The sequence below is a fragment of the Heliangelus exortis genome, chromosome 16 (genome assembly GCF_036169615.1).
Source record: "Heliangelus exortis chromosome 16, bHelExo1.hap1, whole genome shotgun sequence".
NCBI lineage: Eukaryota > Metazoa > Chordata > Aves > Apodiformes > Trochilidae > Heliangelus > Heliangelus exortis.
Genome location: NC_092437.1, coordinates 4718258 through 4737251, shown reverse-complemented (window position 1 = coordinate 4737251; position 18994 = coordinate 4718258). Strand labels below are relative to the sequence as shown.

Genomic DNA, 18994 nt, shown 5'->3' with positions numbered 1-18994 from the left:
AGAGTTTGCCTAAGCAAGAATCATTTCAACCCCGGCTCGGAGCTGCCGCACGCTCTGAACCGTGCACCGGGAGGTGAAGGCAGAATAATTTAAATAAGAGTCAGGGAAAACAAATCCTTTGACTGCAAAGTTCAGCACAGAAAGTTGCTGTTTTTAGACAAAGCTACTGATCTTGAAGGGGGGTTCGGCTTGCAGGTTCAGCGAGGGAGAAAGGCAGAAAATTTGCTCAGAAGTCCGAAGCACAAACTCAAATGAATAAAGTGTGGGAGCTGAGTGCTGGGAGAAATAGCCCCTGAATTCTGAGCCTGAATTTTTAAATGAACTTCACCTCTTTTAGGCTTGTGCTGCTCTTCACATTCACACTTCCCATGAATATTCAAGAGAGCAGAGAATTCGCTGGCAGGAATATTAGTGAAAGCAGTGCCAATATCAGAGCATATATTAGCCAGTGCTGGAATCCATTCAGAGGGAAGTACATTTCAAAGCAGTAATTGCACTCAGCAGTGCCCATTCAGCAGGGTCTGGCAGTGCCCTGGGTCCAGCACCCCCAGAGCCCCCCAAGAGGGTGTCTGTATGGCTCCAAGAGAGCTTCAGCCAAAAGGTACAAAAAATAAGGGGTGAGGGGTAAGCAGGTCCCAAATAGGACCAGGGAAGGACTCAACCCAAGGTGAGGACACTGGGAGAAAGAAGAGAAAAGGAAGAGAAAGAGGAAGAGAAAGAGAAAGAGAAAGAGAAAGAGAAAGAGAAAGAAAGAGAAGAGAAGAGAAGAGAAGAGAAGAGAAGAGAAGAGAAGAGAAGAGAAGAGAAGAGAAGAGAAGAGAAGAGAAGAGAAGAGAAGAGAAGAGAAGAGAAGAGAAGAAGAGAGAAAAGAGAGAAAAGAGAAAAGAGACAGAGACAGAGACAGAGACGAGAAGAGAAGAGAAGAGAAGAGAAGAGAAGAGAAGAGAAGAGAAGAGAAGAGAAGAGAAGAGAAGAGAAGAGAAGAGAAGAGGAGAGAAAAGAGAGAAAAGAGAAAAGAGACAGAGACAGAGACAGAGACGAGAAGAGAAGAGAAGAGAAGAGAAGAGAAGAGAAGAGAAGAGAAGAGAAGAGAAGAGAAGAGAAGAGAAGAGAAGAGAAGAGAAAAAGAGAACAAGTACCCACCACAGAGACCTGATGGCCCCTTTGAGAGACTTTCAGCACTAATGAAGATGAAAACTTGTGGGTCTTTAGCAGATCCCATTCTCCTTGGATGGGAAGGGAGCACATTTGTCTTCCCATGGCAGCAAAAATTCATTCAAGCCCTTGATGCCTTTTGCCTGACACACTTCAATTTCCTTATCCAGCTGAGCGTTGCATGGAAATGCTAACTGAAAACCATGAAAAATACCAAGGGAAGCAGGGCTGTACTGAGGACATCAGATATCAGTAGGGATGGGCACAGCAAGACTCAAAAACCCAGAAAACCTGGGGTTCCCAGCAAACTCAGCAGGAGCAGGGGACCAGGCAGAGGCTTCCATTCACCTTGGTGGGGTGACAAAACCCCCTCTGGATCATGGCCATGAAGCTCTGAGTGCTGAAAGATGCAAAAAGATGCTGAGGTTTCCTATGAGAGGGAGAACCAGAAAGAGCAGCTGAAGGATCCCCCTCACAGCATGTACAGAATTGGGCCAGCAGAGCAGAATTTAAAGGATTTACTAATGAGTGGCATTTCACAGTGGCCCTACACCAAGCCCCTTCCCAACCTACCTCCTCCTCGGACTGTTTAAAATGAGTTCCTTGCTGCAGCAAAGGCTTGTCCACTGCTCCTGTTCTTGGCAATGTCCATAAATCTCAGGAAGCCCATAGCTGATGAAATGCATGACACAGAGGGAAGTGGCACTGAACATATGGCTCTGCAGAGTAATGTATTCAGAGGAGTTTGATTTAAACGTAGTGGAGAGGTAAGAGCAGGTCCTACAATCTGTTTAGGGGGGTGTCGTACCCTTCAAAGGATTTTGAGGTTATTTGCAATGAAATCAGAAGTGACAAGGAGCTGAGCTCAGTGACACCAGTGGTGAGAGTGTGGGGACAACATCAGAGATAACCACGGGACACACAGCACTGTTTGGGTATTTCTGGACCACCAGGCTCAGGTGGGACTTTCCTAGAGCTCAGAGGTCACTCCACAGCAGGGTGCCTTGTTACAGCTCATGCTGAAAGGTTGGGTTGATGCTGAGCAGCTTCCAGGGCTTTTTCTGGCCTCTCAAATCTTACAACAAAGAAAAGCATCACCAGGGACCACGTGCAATGTCCCCCCGTGTGCTGGCTCCTGGCCTGGAGGAGAAGGGAACTGATACCTCCAGCCTGGTCTGACACAGGCTGCTCCACACAAGGTTTAAAAAAAACCATAATTAGGTTTGGAGTTTAAAACAAACACAGCAGCATTCTGCTGGTGGAGTGACCTTAATTAGACTGTAAAGTGGGGAAAACATTAATAGGAAACTGTGCCTGCCGGGAGGTGATGAATAAAATGCATCGATCACTAAGCTGGCAACTCCTTGTTTGGAGGAAAACATATGATTAAAACAAGTCAGGCAGTACAAATAGTGCAGCCCCTCATTCTTCTGCTGGGGTACAGCATGGTCAGGGGCAGCTCTGTGCCACAGGTCAGTTTTGTACAGAAGCTGGGGATATAATTTTCCTTCCTGACCTCAAAGCTTGGGTCTGTGCAGCCAGCCATGTCCTGCTATGGAGACAGAGTGGGATTTCCTTGGAAAATCCCACATGAGAGGTCAAACCAGGGAGGTCTTGATTCACCTGCCTGTATGAGGTATATATTGGAGCTTGCATTAGGAGCAATCTCCAAAAGTTTCTCACTGGTAGGAATGCAGCCACTGTGTTCTTGGTGGTTTTATTCCAGACACCTCAAAGTTTGGAGGGTGGATGCAATGTGCCACTTCGAGGGCACCTGGGGCTGGATGGAGCCAGGTATTTAATACTTGTTTACTGCTGGTCTGGCTATAAACTGATTCTCCACAGAGCCAGGAGTTCATTACTGGTGTTGTTCACTAAAATTGCATTTTCTGGGACACAGGTTGTGAGGCTGAAGGTTGTGAATTTCTGCAAGAGAAGGAGAAAAGAGGGGTTTGGTGCCGGTGCATCCCTGGGGCTCCACAGGTGGCTTCCCCAGCATCATCTCCTTCACCAAGTGCTGAGAGACTGGGAAAGCCACCAGGAGGAAGGTGAATACCCCAGTGACACCCAGTTTACAGGCATCAATCAGCAAGGAACTCCATGCATGGGCACTCTCAGGTTTTCACATCCCTCCTTTCCGCTCAGAAGTGCTCTCTGTGTCCAAACTGCTGCACTGTTTTTACACAGTGTGTTCTTGTTTTGGGATGTTTTTTAAAGGAAATTCTCTGCAGAATCTGTTTCCCAATTTCTTTCCCAAATCATGCTTGTTTTGTTATCAGAAGCATGTTATCATACACCAGATGGAGCTAAATAAAAATACCACAAGTGCTGCAGTATCCTGATGTGATAGATATGTAATAATTAGGGTGTGCTCTAAAGCTATTAAGGCTGCAAATCTGAAGTATCCATTATATTTCCTCTATTTCTACAACATTTCTCATACCAGGGTGACAGATAGCAAGGCTCTCATCCAAACACACACAGACTGTAATACCTGCAGTAATTATCCTGATATTATTCAATCTATCTGCTAATAAAATCAAAGCACAAGGGACAGCAGCAACACTCAGGTCCAGGTACACCAGACCTGGACCAAACCCTCCCAGTCAGTGATTTTGGGAGCAGCAGAACCCACACTAAGGATGGACAGGGACAGAGGGACAGTGACCAGAGTGTCTGGGGACAAGGTTTCTGACTGTGGAAGTGTCACTGCAAGCTGGCAGAAGGTTTGCAGAGAATCCAGCATGGGGACACTGCTCTCTGCTTGCAGGCAGCAGGAATGCTCCAGGATGCTGAGTTCCATGGGATGCTGGTGGCTGCTCACAGCTTCCTTGGGGTTGGACAGCCCCATCCCATGGGGAGGCTCAGAGGGAGGGGGTAAGAGAATGTCTGAGCCAGCAAGGAAGGTGAGCTACCTGTCCTCTGGAAAGACACCCCTGAAACATCACCCCTCTCCTGCATTTTCCCTTCCAAAGTCCCTTAAATTAAGGACCCAACCCCTCCAGCTTGCTCCTGGCTCTGGAGCAGTAGGGTGCTCAGGGGGACAAGCTGACCAAATATTTATCCAGCTTCTCTGGAGAGATGGCAGCTGGCAGAGAATTCCCACTGTACTGGGCAACATCCATACAAAATGCTTTGGTGGAAACCCCCCAGCTCCTGCTGCTCCCCTGCTCTCATTCCATGTGGGGCAGCTCACCCAGGGGGTGCCGGTGACATTAAATATGTGAAGGGCACGGCCACCACCACATTCTCACACCCATCCTGTGCAGCTCAAGGCAGCCAGACCTGAACCTCCCTGTGCCACAAACATTGTCACCCAGTTCTTTTCCCTGTCCCCATCCCCTGGCAAGATGGAAGCAGCTGCACAGCCCTGGTGCAGCCACCCACCCATCACCACTCACAGTTCCACTTGTGTGGGGGCTGCTGTGTCTCCTGAAACTCTGGATTTTACAATTACCCTATTTAATTTCTCTTCCTGTTACTCAGATAAAAAATATGGCATTCCCCAGGGAGAAAGTCTTCCAGCCCTAAGCTCTGCACCCCCAAACTCCTCTTGAATCATCACCAGGATCCCTCAGTCCCACTGAAAGTCTCCCAGGCCTTTTCCTGCATTTTGGGATGATGTGCTGGTGAAGGAGTGCTGACACTGCCTGTTCTGGAAGCAGTGGATGGAAGGGTTTTTCTACCTGTTTAATTAAACACGTTAAGAAACTGCAAGGGGGAGTTTATTAGATTTATTTCCCCCCTTTCTATGCACTGGAACTCATTAAAAATAAAAGGGAGGGGGGATGTTTGCTGCAAACACAGCTTTCAAGTAAGTCTTAATTTAAATAATTAAACAGGCAGCATTTATTTTTCTTGTCGTTTTTATTTTCCTAGCAGCTTCCTTGTCAGTTTGGCTCAGATTTAAGGTGCTTTGCAGTGGGGGGGGGGTGCATGCCTCTGTGATGCCCTGGACCCTGAAAGATGCTCCAGGAGTTGGGCACATCTGGCCGAGACCCATCAGGATGGTCCCATCCCCTCTCTTGGATGATGTTTCTGTCCTGGGTAGGACACAGAGTCCCCACCCTGGCTGCCCAGTCCTGGGGGGCTGTGCTGAGCTAAGCAGCCATCCCTTCCCCCTTGAAACTGCAGCCAAACCCCACAGTTTATACTTTCAGTTTTTAAAGAGCTTTGGGATGCATTAGATGGGATAAAAATTTTATAAGAGAAAGATCATACACTTTCCTACATATAACCCTCATGTTTCAGGATAAAAGGCACCTTCTAACTGCCTGGGGTGAGTGGGAAACTCCTCCTCTGGGGGCACTAGAGTCTAATTGTTTGTTATGGATATTACGTGTTGCCCTGTAAGTTTTTTCTCTCATCCCACTCGGGGCTGCCCAGGGGACACAGCTCTGAGCACACATCTCCTGACAGCTTCATCCCCACAGCCACGTGTCCCTGAGCCACCAGACCCCATTGACCTTTGTCACTTATCTGTCATCAGGTGTCACCACTCTTCATCACCAGCACAGGCAGGTTCTGCCCAAACAAAACCCCTCTGCCAGCCCTGCTAAAACACTGTCTGGTTTTCCTGTTAGCAAAGGCAGTCAACTGAGGCACTTATGTTCGTGTTGTGAGCAGTGTCACATCTCCTAAGTGTCTTAAAGTAACACTTGATGATATTCTCTCCTTCAGTAAACATATTGATTAGATTACAAATAAGATTGCCACTAAACACAGCCCTTTGCAGAGAGCGAGGCAGCATCTCTGCTTCCTCCTGTCAAGTAGGGTTGAGTTCATTCATGCCAGAAGCTCTGGATTATTGCAATTTAATTCAACTCTGCTCTTCCTCCTCCCCCGGGGACATCAAGCAATTAGTGTTTGTATTTTGGGGTGATTATAACACAGCTTGGGGGTGTTCAGGAAGCAAAGAATTAAAGAGCAAAGGCCTTCACAACCTAGAAAATCCAGAGATCTGGGAGCATCCCAGAGGCCTGCAGTGACCCAGGAGAAGGAGAAGGGGCAGGGTCATCCCTTTTCTTGCAGCACAGGTGGATTGGAGGGACCAGGATCACCCCACTGGTGTCCCCACAGCCTGGCCCTGTGCCCTCTGAGCATCCCCTGATGGTGGGTGAGGGGGAAAAGAATCCTCAGCACAGATAATTGGGATGTAGGGTCAAGATCCACGGGGATCCTGGCTGAAACCCAGGCACCAGGTGAAACCCAAACCCACCCTCTATGCACAGAAGTCATTCTGCAGAGGCAGCACTGAAGTTGCTGACAGCTGGAACCAGGACAGACCCTGCAGCACTGCCCACCCCACTCTCACCATCATCCCAGCTTCCCAAAGTGCATTCCTGAGATAGATATCTGGGATTTTCTACCACCTCCAGCAGCCACAGCTCCTCAAGCTGGCTCTTCAAGCACACCTTGCACCAAGCCTGATGGAGTTCTTACTTGTAGGAGCCACAGCACCTGAAAGAAGAGGGGAAATTAAGAGGCAATGGTTAAAATGTTGATTCTGTTCGTACCAGGCTTCCTGACACCCATTTTCTTACATCTCACCGTTACCCTAAGTTCACTTTGAACATCTCTGTCCTGTTTTGTAAACGTTTCCAACTGGCAGCTTCCTTTCTTCTGCACCTCAACTGATTCCCCTGGCTTGTTCCTGCCTTTGCACTTGTAAGCTCACAGGCATCCGTGCCCTCCAAAAAGACTGAAATACATAAAGAAGCAGTCAGGGACACCCCTCCTGATCAAAGGCTGCTGAAGCACTCAGGGTTGTCTTTTTTTTTTTTTTTTTTTTTTTTTTTAACTGGAGGTTTGGGGCTTTTCCTACCACGTCCCCTCTTTCTCCCCTTCCCATTTTCTATTATTTAGCACTCAGCAAATTAATAATTTATACTTTGCATTAGGCAGAAGAGCACCGCTCCCATTGCGGCTGGGCTGTATTTCACTGAGGGATGGAGGGACGGGAGGATGGAAGAGGGAAAGGGGGAAGGAGGCAAAAAGGGAAAAAGGGCTCTGTCTCTGCGTAGCCGGGCTCAGAGCACCATCTGCTGTCAACCCCTGCGCATTTCCCTGCGCAGGGAAAAGATGAATGCAGAGCCTTAATAATGAAATCACAGCAATTACAGAGCCTTTTCAAGCCGAGGGTTTCCGTGTGCTCCCTCAGCAGGAATTCAGCTGGGACAGGAACGAGATGTGATGTTGATCCCCTCTGCTGGGTGATGGCACCAGACAGGGAGGGTCTCCATGGCTCTCCCCTCTTTTTTAGGGCTTCCCCCCCCACAGAAATCCTTCCTTCCCTCTCCCTCAGCCACAAGGCACTGAAACCCCAGTCCCGACCTCTCTGCTCCTTCCCACCCGACTCCATCCTGACCCTGGGGTTTCTGCCATGAAATTCATGCTGAGTGTTGAACCACTTTGCCAACACTTTCTTTTTTTTTTTTCTCAGCTTCTCACACCTAACCGAGCCTTGAGTAGCACCCAAAACGGTTCTGCTTGTGGCACAAAAACTCCAAACCTTGTGGCAAAGGAAAGGCAAGGAGGTAACAGAGGTTCTTGCACAGAACACCCCAAAATTATTGCCAGGAAGCAGCCCCAGGTGTGACAGCTGCAGCCGGCAGGAAATTTCCTCCCTTTTTGCTTTAAATTCCAGCAACCCAATTCCTCCTGCCCAGCCCAATCCAGCAGCTGGAGGGGATCGGGACACAGCTCTTTTTTTTTATTTGATTTTTATTTATTGAGTGCTTCTGGAAGTCACATCAGGAACTGCTGACCTTGGGATTTCATCACCCTCCTTTCAGGGAGTTGGAGAGAGTGATGAGGTCTCCCCTGAGCCTCCTCTTCTCCAGCCTCAACACCCCCAGCTCCCTCAGCCTCTCCTCAGAGGATCTGTGCTGGATCCCTTCCCCAGCCCAGTTGCCTCCTTTGGACCTGCTCCAGCACCTCAATCTCCTTCCTGAACTGAGGGGCCCAGAACTGGACACAGGAGTCGAGGTGTTTGAACCAGTCGGAAACGGTCGGAACCGATTTGAAACGGCCGGAACTGGTTTGAACCGGTCGGAACCGGTTGAAACCCTTTTGAACCGGTTGGAACCAGTCAGAACTGGTTTGAATGGGTCGGAAGCGGTGTAACCGGTTTGTACTGGTCAGAACTGGTTGGAAGCCGTTTCAGTTCCTGTCATGCACCAGAGATCTTTCCCCTTTGCTGTGCGGGCACCGCAGCCCCCGCAGGCCGGGCCGGGGTGGAACAAATTGGGGTCCCTGCGGGGCGATCGGTTGGGAGGCCGAAGCCAGAACAGGTTCTGCGCTGCCGGCCCCAAGCTTTGTCCCGTGAGGGGTTTTATTGAGTTGAACTCCTGGCGATTTCCTCCCCTGGCACCCCAGTTTATCCCTTTTAATGCAAACTGGTCAAGACTGGAAGTTAACTGGAAGTTAAGGCAATGCAGCTTAAAAAATCCCTTCCTTGGGACTTTGTTCTCAAAGCTTTAACTGCTGTAAATAATGTGGCTGTTGGATTTCTAGGTTTAAACCCATTTCTCTGGATAAAATGAAGCCTACCCCAGTGTAGAAATTTAATACATCCTTGTGAAATCCCACAGGTCCCTCCCATTTCTTCACCTTTGCAGAGTAATACCTGGTCCTCTCCCCTTCTGCTCAGCCCTTATGAAAATCCTTTATCCTGCTCTGCTTGTTCTTATTGCTCCCTTCAAGTGAGCTCTGGCCTTGCCACACAGTGAGCAGTGAGACAGCAGAGCTTCAGGTTGTTTTTTTTTTCCAGAGTTTCTCTCCTCCACCCCTTTAATTGCAAGAAATTTGGATTTTTAGCCAGGCTGCAGGGTGTGACCCAGCTTGTGCAGCACTTCCCTTTTCCCCTCCTTCCAAATCCAGCTACCAGAAATATTCACTGGATAGAGGGAAAAAACCCAGCAGCTTTCCCTGAAGCAGCTGTTAGCACCTTCATCCTCAGAGTGAGCATCCTCTTGCACATCTTTCACACGCAGGATGAAACCTTTAAGAGGCTCCTTACTGCACTGTCCCAAGATGATCCCCTCTTGCACCTCTGAGCAACCTTGGGTGACAACTTCCAGTCCTTAAGATCAGCTTTAGGCAGGATTAGACACACAGGAAGGTCACAGGGGGTGTTACCCAGCACACTGCAGGGAGAGGGGAGCTTTTCTGCAGAGATTTTCATACGTGTGTAATGTATGAATACATTACACAATACACATTAAATATATATAAACACAATGTACATATACATTATATTTATATATATTTATATATATATATGTAAATACAAAAAGCTGGCCAGGAGCAGGGCCACCTGCAAAGCAGTGGCTCAGGGTAGCTCTTGCCATAAGGAGCCCAGGTCATGCAGCACCCCCTGACCTTCCTCCACATTGGCAAAAAATCTTCAGAAACTCACAGAAGAATCTGTCTAAGCGTATAACATCCCCAAGACAGCAGTTCTCACCTCGGGATGGGATGAAAGATCTACATTAAGAATAAGCACACAAATCACACCCACACCATTGAAAAATAAGGAGGAGAAAAGCTCCTTATGAAGGAAAAAAATACAATTATCAAATCACACACCTCTGCTGTGCATCAATGTGGAAAGGAGTAGATCATCTAATTCATTTTTTCTTTTAGGCACTTAGACTCCTGTTTTTCACATTCAAATGATCAATCCCACCAAGTCCACCTCTTGGTGAAGGACCAAACCCTAACCCTCAACTTACCAGATTTTTCCATTGTCCCTCTCAAAGTGGAGTAAAGGAGCCTGGGTGATAAACAGCAATATTAAAGTCTTCATTTTCTCTTAAAAAGGCTGTACCTAAACATCACCAGGTTGTTCTCCCAGGAAATTAGATGTTTTATCCTTCACAACCCAATCTGCAATAACTGAGCAAGGCTCCAATGTGCTTGCTTGAAATTAGAGCACCAAATGCATCACAGCAAACCAGAAAACACTTGTAAAAACTTGGCAACTTAATTTTGTTATTGGAATGAAAAGTGCATAAGTGTTTAAGTAAAACAACAAAGTACATCTACAGTGCAGTAAAAGGGAGATTTGTTAGGCATTTATTTAGTACTTTCACAGAAATGAGGTAAGTACCAGAGACAAAATGCTGCTTCTGTTGTTTGTACAAGTTCTCTGTAGACTTCAGAACAGGGAAACTCCCAGGAGGAAACCAAACAGGGTGCAACCCAGCTCCTTGCAGAAAATCACAGTAAATAAGGCAGGCAGGAAAAGAAAGGAAAAACATACCACGTTTCATGAGCAAAAGCTGTTTGTGAAGTTGCAGAACAAAAGTGAAATCAAGTGGCAGCTCTGAACTTCCCCCCAGCACACCCAAAGCTCCCACGTTTGCACCAGCGAGGAGCAAAATTCCTCTCAGGAGCCACAGGAACACTGTGACTGAATTCTTAAAAACAACCCTTAAAGATCTGTGGCCAAGATGGTGATGGGAGAGTTGAGAGAGCAGGTTTGGGGCACAGCAGCTTTGTGCTATTAAAATGCAATTTGCAGAACTGGCAGCCTGCAGGATGTTCTCACTGGGAGCACTGGGACACTTGCCCACAGGGGCAGCACATGTCAGGCAAGTTAAAGGCAGGTCAGCAAGGCAGGGCAGGTGCTAATGTGCTGCCCTCCCTTTTTATTCCAAATATCTCCTGGATTTATCAGCTTGTAACTTTTACAAACAGGGAAACATCACTTGGAAAACAATTTCCCCAAATACCAAGCAGCCAGTCTTTTGCACGGTGCTGCTGGCACGACATTTCCAAAAAATGTAAATATCAGGATCAGCCCTGAGTAGCTAAACCTTTTCCTCTCCACACTTTGTACCTTTCTTTAATACAGGAAGCTGACTTGCACTTGCCTAAAAGCTCTGATGTGTAAAAATCCTTGCACAAACACTAGAAATCTTTAAAGAGGGGACCCTCCTGGTTTGGAAATGAAGCACGAGGCTTTGCACACTTACCTGGGCCCCTGGATGTACCTAAATGCTCCTGGGAAATGTTACTGCTGAAAATGGCACTACCTCTGTGCACCCAACCAAGCTGCCATTCTACCTGACCCACCCCTAAAGGTTCAGGCTCTTCCCTGCAGATGGAGAGAGAACTGCAAACATAACATGGTTTAAAATTATCATTGCATTAGGCTTCTCATACCATTATTTGTCATTTAGCCAAGCTCAAAAGTATGGGGAAACTTCTTGTGAAAATCTCCAATTACTGTGAATTTGATGGCATTTATCAGAGCATTCATGCATCCACCTCTCACTATATATTTCAGTAAGTTCCCTGAAAACATATCTATTTAATTATACATCAGTGAAATATTAAAAACAGGCTGAATTCAGAGTACCTTATTATATCCTGTTATATTATGTCCTATTATATTATGTTCTGTTGATTTTTTTGTACTAGAAAAAAAATTATATTGACAGTTCAGGTACATCACAGCTATGCACTATCTAATAAAAAGTACTGAAAAAAAAAAAAACCACCTAGAGACACCAAGACTTCTGTAAAACAGGGCAGAGAGCCCACTGCTGGGTCACACAGTCAAATGCTGGTAAACTGGCAAGCAAAAGGGAAGCAACCCCCTGACATGAGGCTGAAAGTGAGATTAAAAAAGGCACAATAAAACTTTATAGGTTCACACACACAGAAAGCCTCCCAGCTCTGGCAGCCTCCAATGCCTGCACCTCCAGTGCCACAAAAAAGTCACTTAGGAAGAAGAGGACAGAAAATTCCCTTGCACAGCAACCTTCCCCTCTCTCTGGGGGAGCTGTGCAAACTTAAGAGGCCAGAAAAGAACCTGTTTCTCTCTTTACAGGTCACTACTGCACAAGAGCAGTGCTGCTGCACACATGCATTGCCCTGGAAATGCCACTAAATTGCTCTGAAATGTCAAGTTTCTGAGCAGCTTCCAAACTAGTCACCGTTTCTATCATTAATAAATAAAGAAATCATTTCCCCAAGTCAGGAAGTTATCTGCCCTGAGAACACCTCAGAAGTAACCCAGTGGCCACATGAGGCAGTGTTCACTCCAGCACCAAATAAAGTGTCAGTATCCCAGTAAAAAACTACATGAATTTGAACTACTGGAGGGAGAGGGATGTAGCCAGCTTTTCAGACTAAAAGAAGAGGTACTTTTAAAAGCTGAGAAAAATTATATGGAGCAAAAGGCTGACTGTACACTTAAATAACCATGTTATTTAAAACAAATCCAAGAGCTACAGTCTTACAGAAAATCTCTCCCTCCTCCCAGACCCCTTGGGCTCTCCAGAGGATTTCAACTGAACAGGGAGGGAGCAAAGTAGAGTTATCCTCACTGGGATAACTTGAATTTTTCAAAGGTGTTTTACCCCAACTTGCTTTTGGAAGCAATAACTGCAGTTTCTTCCCAACTTACCTGCTACTGCTTTGCTCAGTTCCTGGCCAACCAGGGGTAATTCCCATTTCCAACCAACACTTGCTACAATTAAAGGAAGGCTATGACAGTGTTTTGGACAAAAGTCAGAGTTTTTTCTTTGCACTTAATAACATTACACAACCTGAATGACAGGTTGGAGTTCACAAGGAAGTTAAATCTTCAGGTGTCATACATGGTGCCAGGCCAGTACATCACTTCAGGAGCTGATCTGCTTTTTTTAGAGACAACTGGGCTCACAAAGTCTCACCCAGTCACTGCCAGGCTGAGTGGCAGCTCAGGGTGCTTGGTGCAGCTGCAGACAAAGTTGTCTGTGTGCAAGAAATAATTAGCAAATGAATGTGATTTTTCTGTTGAGCAGGATTAGGCCCTGACAATTGTGAATTGTTATTTATGTCACCCGTGGAGGAGGGATCAAAAAAACCAAAACCTAAACATGGAGTGCAGAGCACCAGAAAGACACCTTCACAGATTTGCACATTCATCAGCAAAACTACAGTGAAGTTGTGCTCCAAATCCTGTGTTTTGTGTCACACCTTCTTCTGAAAACCACTGTTGCTAATTGTGTTTGAGGGTGCAAGTTCCCATCAAAGGAGAGAGTGTTTTATGAAACCTTCACCAAACCAAAATACTTGCAAGATCTCCACAGAAACTTCCCCTGCTTGAAAAACAAACAAAAACAAAACCCTCTATCCATTGATAGGGGTCCAAGACCCCCAAGACACCAAGGAAATTTCAAGTTACAGATTTCCAGAACACTGACAAACCAAAACAGTATAGAAAACCCAAAGTGCATCTTTAGGAAATAGCATCCCCTCAGGTAGACTGATCTTTTACTGTGCCAAGAAAAATAAATCCAAAATGAGAAAAGATTTAGAGAGAAAAATACATTAGCAAATACAGATAAATTTGTTTTTAATAAAGGAGTTAATTTTCTTTCAATCCTATATAAAACAATAGCAATTAAAAACTTCATTTTTGAAAGTAAAATATTTACATATGAACAAGTAACTGTGCAAAATTTACATGAAAAAAAATGGAAAGACAGGATTTCCTAAAAGACAAAATAAAAGGGGTGTAACAGTTGTCAGGTGTTGATAAAAATACTGATCAGCATTCAGTTTACACGCAAGAGAGTTAAATTCTACCATGAGAGTTCACACAAAGAAAGCCAAAGTATTTACAGTCATAAAAGTACTATCAATAGACAATTTAATACAATAACCTCTGAAAATATAAAGAACCAATTAGTATATTTGTAATAAAAAAATAGGTACAAAGAAGGGACTTTGCTCTGGACATCTTTAAAGTAGGCCCACAGCTTGCATACAGTCTTTTAGCAAAATAATTATAGTTTACATAGCCATTTTTATGTTATGTGCCAAAAATTATGTACAATTACTGACAAAATACACCAACCATTTTTCAACACTTGATTCACACTGAGAAACAGTCTTTTGATGATTCCTCTCAAATTCGATTTTATTTAATCTAAGCTTTCACTTTAGCTAAAAAACACAGTGCAAGTAAAATATATTTATGCTGAAAAGGTTTCTCTTTTTTTCCTTTTTTTCCTTTTTTAACTTTACAGCTTTACAAACTATAGCAAATAAAATGCATTTTTACAGATGCTGCTAAAACATTCAGAAGTAACCCTCCTTTATGGGATTTCAGGGCCTCTAATAAGCAATAATGTGATTAAAATTGAGGTTATGTTTAAAATTAACTGTATATCCCTCTAGATTTTGAACATTTGGGGGAAAGATAAATATTCTTTAAAAATCAGTTTGCTTTGCTAACTGACTTTTAAAAAAAAAAAAAAAAAAAAAAAAAAAAGCTAAATGAAATGAGGTCATCTGCTGTAGACATATGCCTATATAATTGATTTAGTTGAATAAAACTGAACTAAAATGCACAATTAATGTCCAAACTGCTACAGGGCTGACAAAGGGTAGCTAGTTATTTGCTAAAGGATTCCATCAGTCTTTATATATGGCTTGTTTGGCAAGAAGGCCACTCAATCAAGAGATGAGTTAAAATTTAATTGTCCTTTTATAGTATCCACAGGCCTTGTAAGTATCCTCACTGTTACAGAAATGTATTTCTCTTATACTGCAGAGTTTATTTATAAACAGGAATATAAAACTGTTCCGTGTAAAGAGGTGGTTGTTTTTTAAACAATATCCCAGTTGCTTGTTACAAAAAGGCGTAATTTGCAAATATATAAAAAATGTCCTCAGGTGTCTCTCCGTCAAAAATACCTTGATCTTTTCCATTTTACTTAAGGAATGCTTTATATAGCAGTAGTGAATGGCTTGTCTCTCTCTCATTTTCTAAACAAAATATGAGGTCCCTGAGGTTCACCCGCGTTATCCTTTGTCGTTTAAACTGACTGGTTGTTCCAAGTCCAGAGCTGCCAGGGACTGCTGCACTTGAACCAGATCCCTGGGAAAACAGAAAAGCAGATAAATCAGATAAAGCAGATAAATACCCCCTAGGTATTCCAAAACTTTTCAGAGAAAACGTGTGAGACAAGAACTAGGTGGCTATGTACAGGAAGCTATCCAACAGGTCGCTGCAAGCTACCAGCACGGAGGTTTCTTTTTAATTCTTATTAATAAACAATAGTTGAACAATCAAAAGTATTCACTGGCATTTAATGTAGACAAAACAAAATACCCAAAGCATTGCTCTTATCTTTAGGAAGGCACTAATGATAGCCAATCCCAACAGCCAAAACAAATAAATCAGCATTCTTTACATCCACATACAGATCCCAAGGGCAGTCATGGAGTTCTTGAAGAACTGGGGAGAGTCCTAACCCTTGAATAAAGTCCTAGGTCCCCCCTGATATTCACAGATGGGTGCCATGAGCTCTTCTTTTGGATGAGAACAGCTGGAATCAAGCTCAGGATTATATTAAGAAGGAGCTGTCCTAAAGACACTCACTAAGGATCTCTGAAGTCCTCTCCATCACTGAGCAGCACTTCTCTCTCTGTACACACTGCTGGTTTGCCACACAAGTGAGCAAGATAAATAAGTCATATATATTTGTAATTGTCACTTAAAAAAAAAAATTAAATAAATTTTAAAAAATCAGGAGAGGGGGAGAAAAAAGCAAAAAAATCAGTATCTTTAAAGTTCCCCACATCCTTCAGGTGTCGAGATGTACACTGCCTGGTGAGTTATAACTAACTCCAGTGCATTTTCACTCGCAGAAGGCACAGTTCTGATAGGACACACGCCATTAATGTAACTCTTCTTCCACTGTTAATTCTTTCCCTCCTCCCATCTGGACCGCAGGACCAGAACCAGTGCTGGCAGTGAGGCACCGCCACCAGCAGATGGCACGCACAGACCGAAAATCCAGCGTTCACCTCTGGTTTTTAAAGTCGGGAATCTTTTTGCTAAGTTTGGGTGGCTCTCACCTTGCCTTGTGTACTTCAGTAAACAGTGAAGGTGTTCGAGTGATTAGGAGACATTTCTGTGGCTCATCTATGGATTCTTTCCCCCCCATCCAATTTCATTTACTAGAAAAATATTTTGTTTTCTTTTATAATGTAACTTCAGTACTTAGTGCCACCAGAAGTTCCAAACAGACTCCAATAATGAATAAAGATTTAGCTGTGGCAGAGTTTGGAAAGCCTGTTCTAAATAAGAACAACCCAGACTTGAGAGAAGCTACAATTTGGAGTAAAGCAAAAGCCATGTGAAAAAGCTGCTGAGACTCACACTAAAAATCCTCTCCACATGTGAAAGGAGAAGTATTTGTGAGCTGTGTACATTATTTGTAGCAGTGTGTATTTGCTGTGTATTTATTTGTAGCAGTGTACATTGCTGATCAAGAAATGAATTTAAACTTGTGCTGGAAGCCAGCATCTCTGGGTTAGCAGTGTACTGTGGTCAGGGCAGGGTTCTTGCCTCCCTCCTAACAGGGAAGTCAGACTTCTGTTTCTCAAGCAAGTTAAATGTTGAACCAGCAAGCATCAAATCACTGGAATCCTGCAGTTACAAAGGATTAAAGACTGGATTTTCCAAGGGGCATTTTAAGACACATGCAGAACTTAGGTGTCCAATTTCCATAAGCTTCAGTGGAAATGAGAAGATGCAGAAGAGCATGGGGTGCTAACTAATTTTTGCCTACTATCTACTCTTACTATTTTAAGGCAGTAGAAAGAAAGGTTGAAAGGATTTTTAATTTTTTGTTTTTAAATATTCTTTAGGACTGGCTCAAGACTAATTTCCTTATGTAGACTGTAATACTTTAAATACAAAGGTAAAAGTTTAGAACTCTTCAAAGACAAAGAACTATGCTACTCCTGAAGGCATGGAATAAGTTAAGAAGGTTTTTGGCAAGTTTTAATAAAATCACTTGGACATAAAACTCTAAAACAGACAGCAACCTGTTCTCTTGAATTTTGAAACAAAGCAGTACAATTACTACTCAGAAGTGATTTTACATGTAATTAAGTTTCAGCATTCCTAGACATCCAACACTTACATTTACAAATCTGTGTCTAAGTAATGACAAACCTTATTTTCCACACTTCTAGTAATATTCCTTAACTACAAACTGCATACAAATAGAGACAAGTGGAGCTCAATTTAAAAATGTCAAGTGACACAGCAGCAAAAGCACAGCTGTGAGTCTATCAGATCAAAAGCAGCTGGTTCTTAATTAAAGAGACAAAAGATTAGATTTCCTGGGATCCTGTAGTTAATTGGTTAACCAGTAAGTGATTCATCTAGGATAACTACATTACTCAGTTTTAGATTAAATACAAATAAGTGTTCACAGTAGATGTAAAATACATCCCATAACCTAAGTGACATGAGCAGTCTATTAATGTTGCACAGTTGAAGTAAGCAATGCCAACATTAACACTGCATGAGACACTTCAGAGTATTCCTCAGAGACAACTTCATTGTATATGCACATCTATCTTTGTAAAAGTGCCACATTCTGAATTTTCATAATTTTCAGCCACGTTTATGAACCTTTATTAATTTGTTAAGTTGTCTAAAAATAAGTCTTATTATCAGTAACAGGCATTTTAGTAAATTTCAAAACTACTTTAAAAGGTGCGTAAGAGGCCTGGTTTTTTTTTAATAAAATTAATGTTTACTAGTTTTTAGATTGCTGCTAAAATTTTATATCAAGCAGATGTAAATTACTGCTTCTAGCAATTCAATATAAACCAAGGTGAACTCTTTTGAAACAAAAGTATTTTCTACAGTATATGCAAACAAACAGAAGGATCAAGCAATCACTGTCCTGTGACTTGCTACCAAAAACAAAACTCTGGAGTGAAAAATTCTCAAGTTATGAAGAGAGCTTTTGGCCCTGTAAACAAGTTTCAAGAAGGTTTTGCTCATTTTAAGCACTAAAGAAATCCTACATTGGATGTCTTGCATGCAGAAAGCAATTTTATACCATCCCATGTTTATTAATTTATTTAAACACACAGCAGATAGTCTACCAATCTACCTGAATTTAAATTCACAGTCAACTTGATACTGACCATACTGATAAGGCTGCAGAGACATTTTAAAAAAACAGATTAAACACTACAATGTACAAAGGATATGCAAGCATTTCATTATCAGGTGGGACTGATCAAACTAACCAGCTGCAGGGATACCAAAACTTCCTGAAGGAAGCAATCAGGCAAGTTCCTATAACCTGAAGCTCCTGCTGTCAAATTTAGCAGTGATTCAACTCTACCACTGCACCCACCTCAGCAGCATTACTCTGCACTCATATTTGGTTAGACTGCAGCCACAACAATCTCTTCCCAAAACTATGGAGGTCCAAAAAAGCAGAGACCTCAGAGAACAGTGATGGCTTTTCTAACATTCCTCCAGTACCATGAATCAAGGACTGACAATTCAGGTTTTATTCCCTATGCTGCTACATGGATACTAAAAATTGATCCTGGCCTTGGAGCGAGTAAATCCACACACAAAATGCACTTCTACAGCTCAGAAAGCTTCCACAAGCAGGGGAAAAAAGCTCAGAACAGAAAGGTTTTTACGAAGGTCAATGCAGCAAAACTAAAGTTTGCAGTTTGACTTTACCTCTGTCCCAGATCCTGAGGAATCTATTTTCCTTTTCTTCCTGGGACCGATGGCAGCTAATGCAGTCAAGTTGGCATCCCTCTGTCTCATCTGTGCTAGCTCTTGTTGTTGCATCTGCATTTGTCAGAAAAAGTACAGTTAATATTTTTTTCTTTCAATTTCTAAAATAAAAGCTCACATTAAGGTGGACATTTACCTCCTTGGCCTTCTGTTTCAACCTAAGCTGTTCTGGATCTTCTTGTCGAGATCGAGACTGTTGATAAAGGATGAACGTGGAATGGTTGAAGATAAAGAAAAGGGAAAAAAAAAGTCAGTTAAACATAG

General features: G+C 43.4%; 1 protein-coding gene across 1 annotated transcript in view; it reads right to left on the bottom strand.

Annotated features, from left to right (window-relative positions):
- Window positions 1-13490: 13490 nt before the first annotated feature.
- The window catches only part of TAF4 (TATA-box binding protein associated factor 4), a 36115-nt gene continuing 30611 nt past the window's right edge, over window positions 13491-18994 (bottom strand). The window contains exons 14-16 of the mRNA XM_071759526.1: window positions 18867-18923; window positions 18671-18784; window positions 13491-15037 (exon numbers count right to left, since the gene is read on the bottom strand). Of these exons, the coding sequence (XP_071615627.1) occupies window positions 14870-15037; window positions 18671-18784; window positions 18867-18923 (339 nt within the window). The 3' untranslated portion in view covers window positions 13491-14869. The remainder of the gene's footprint in view (window positions 15038-18670; window positions 18785-18866; window positions 18924-18994) is intronic.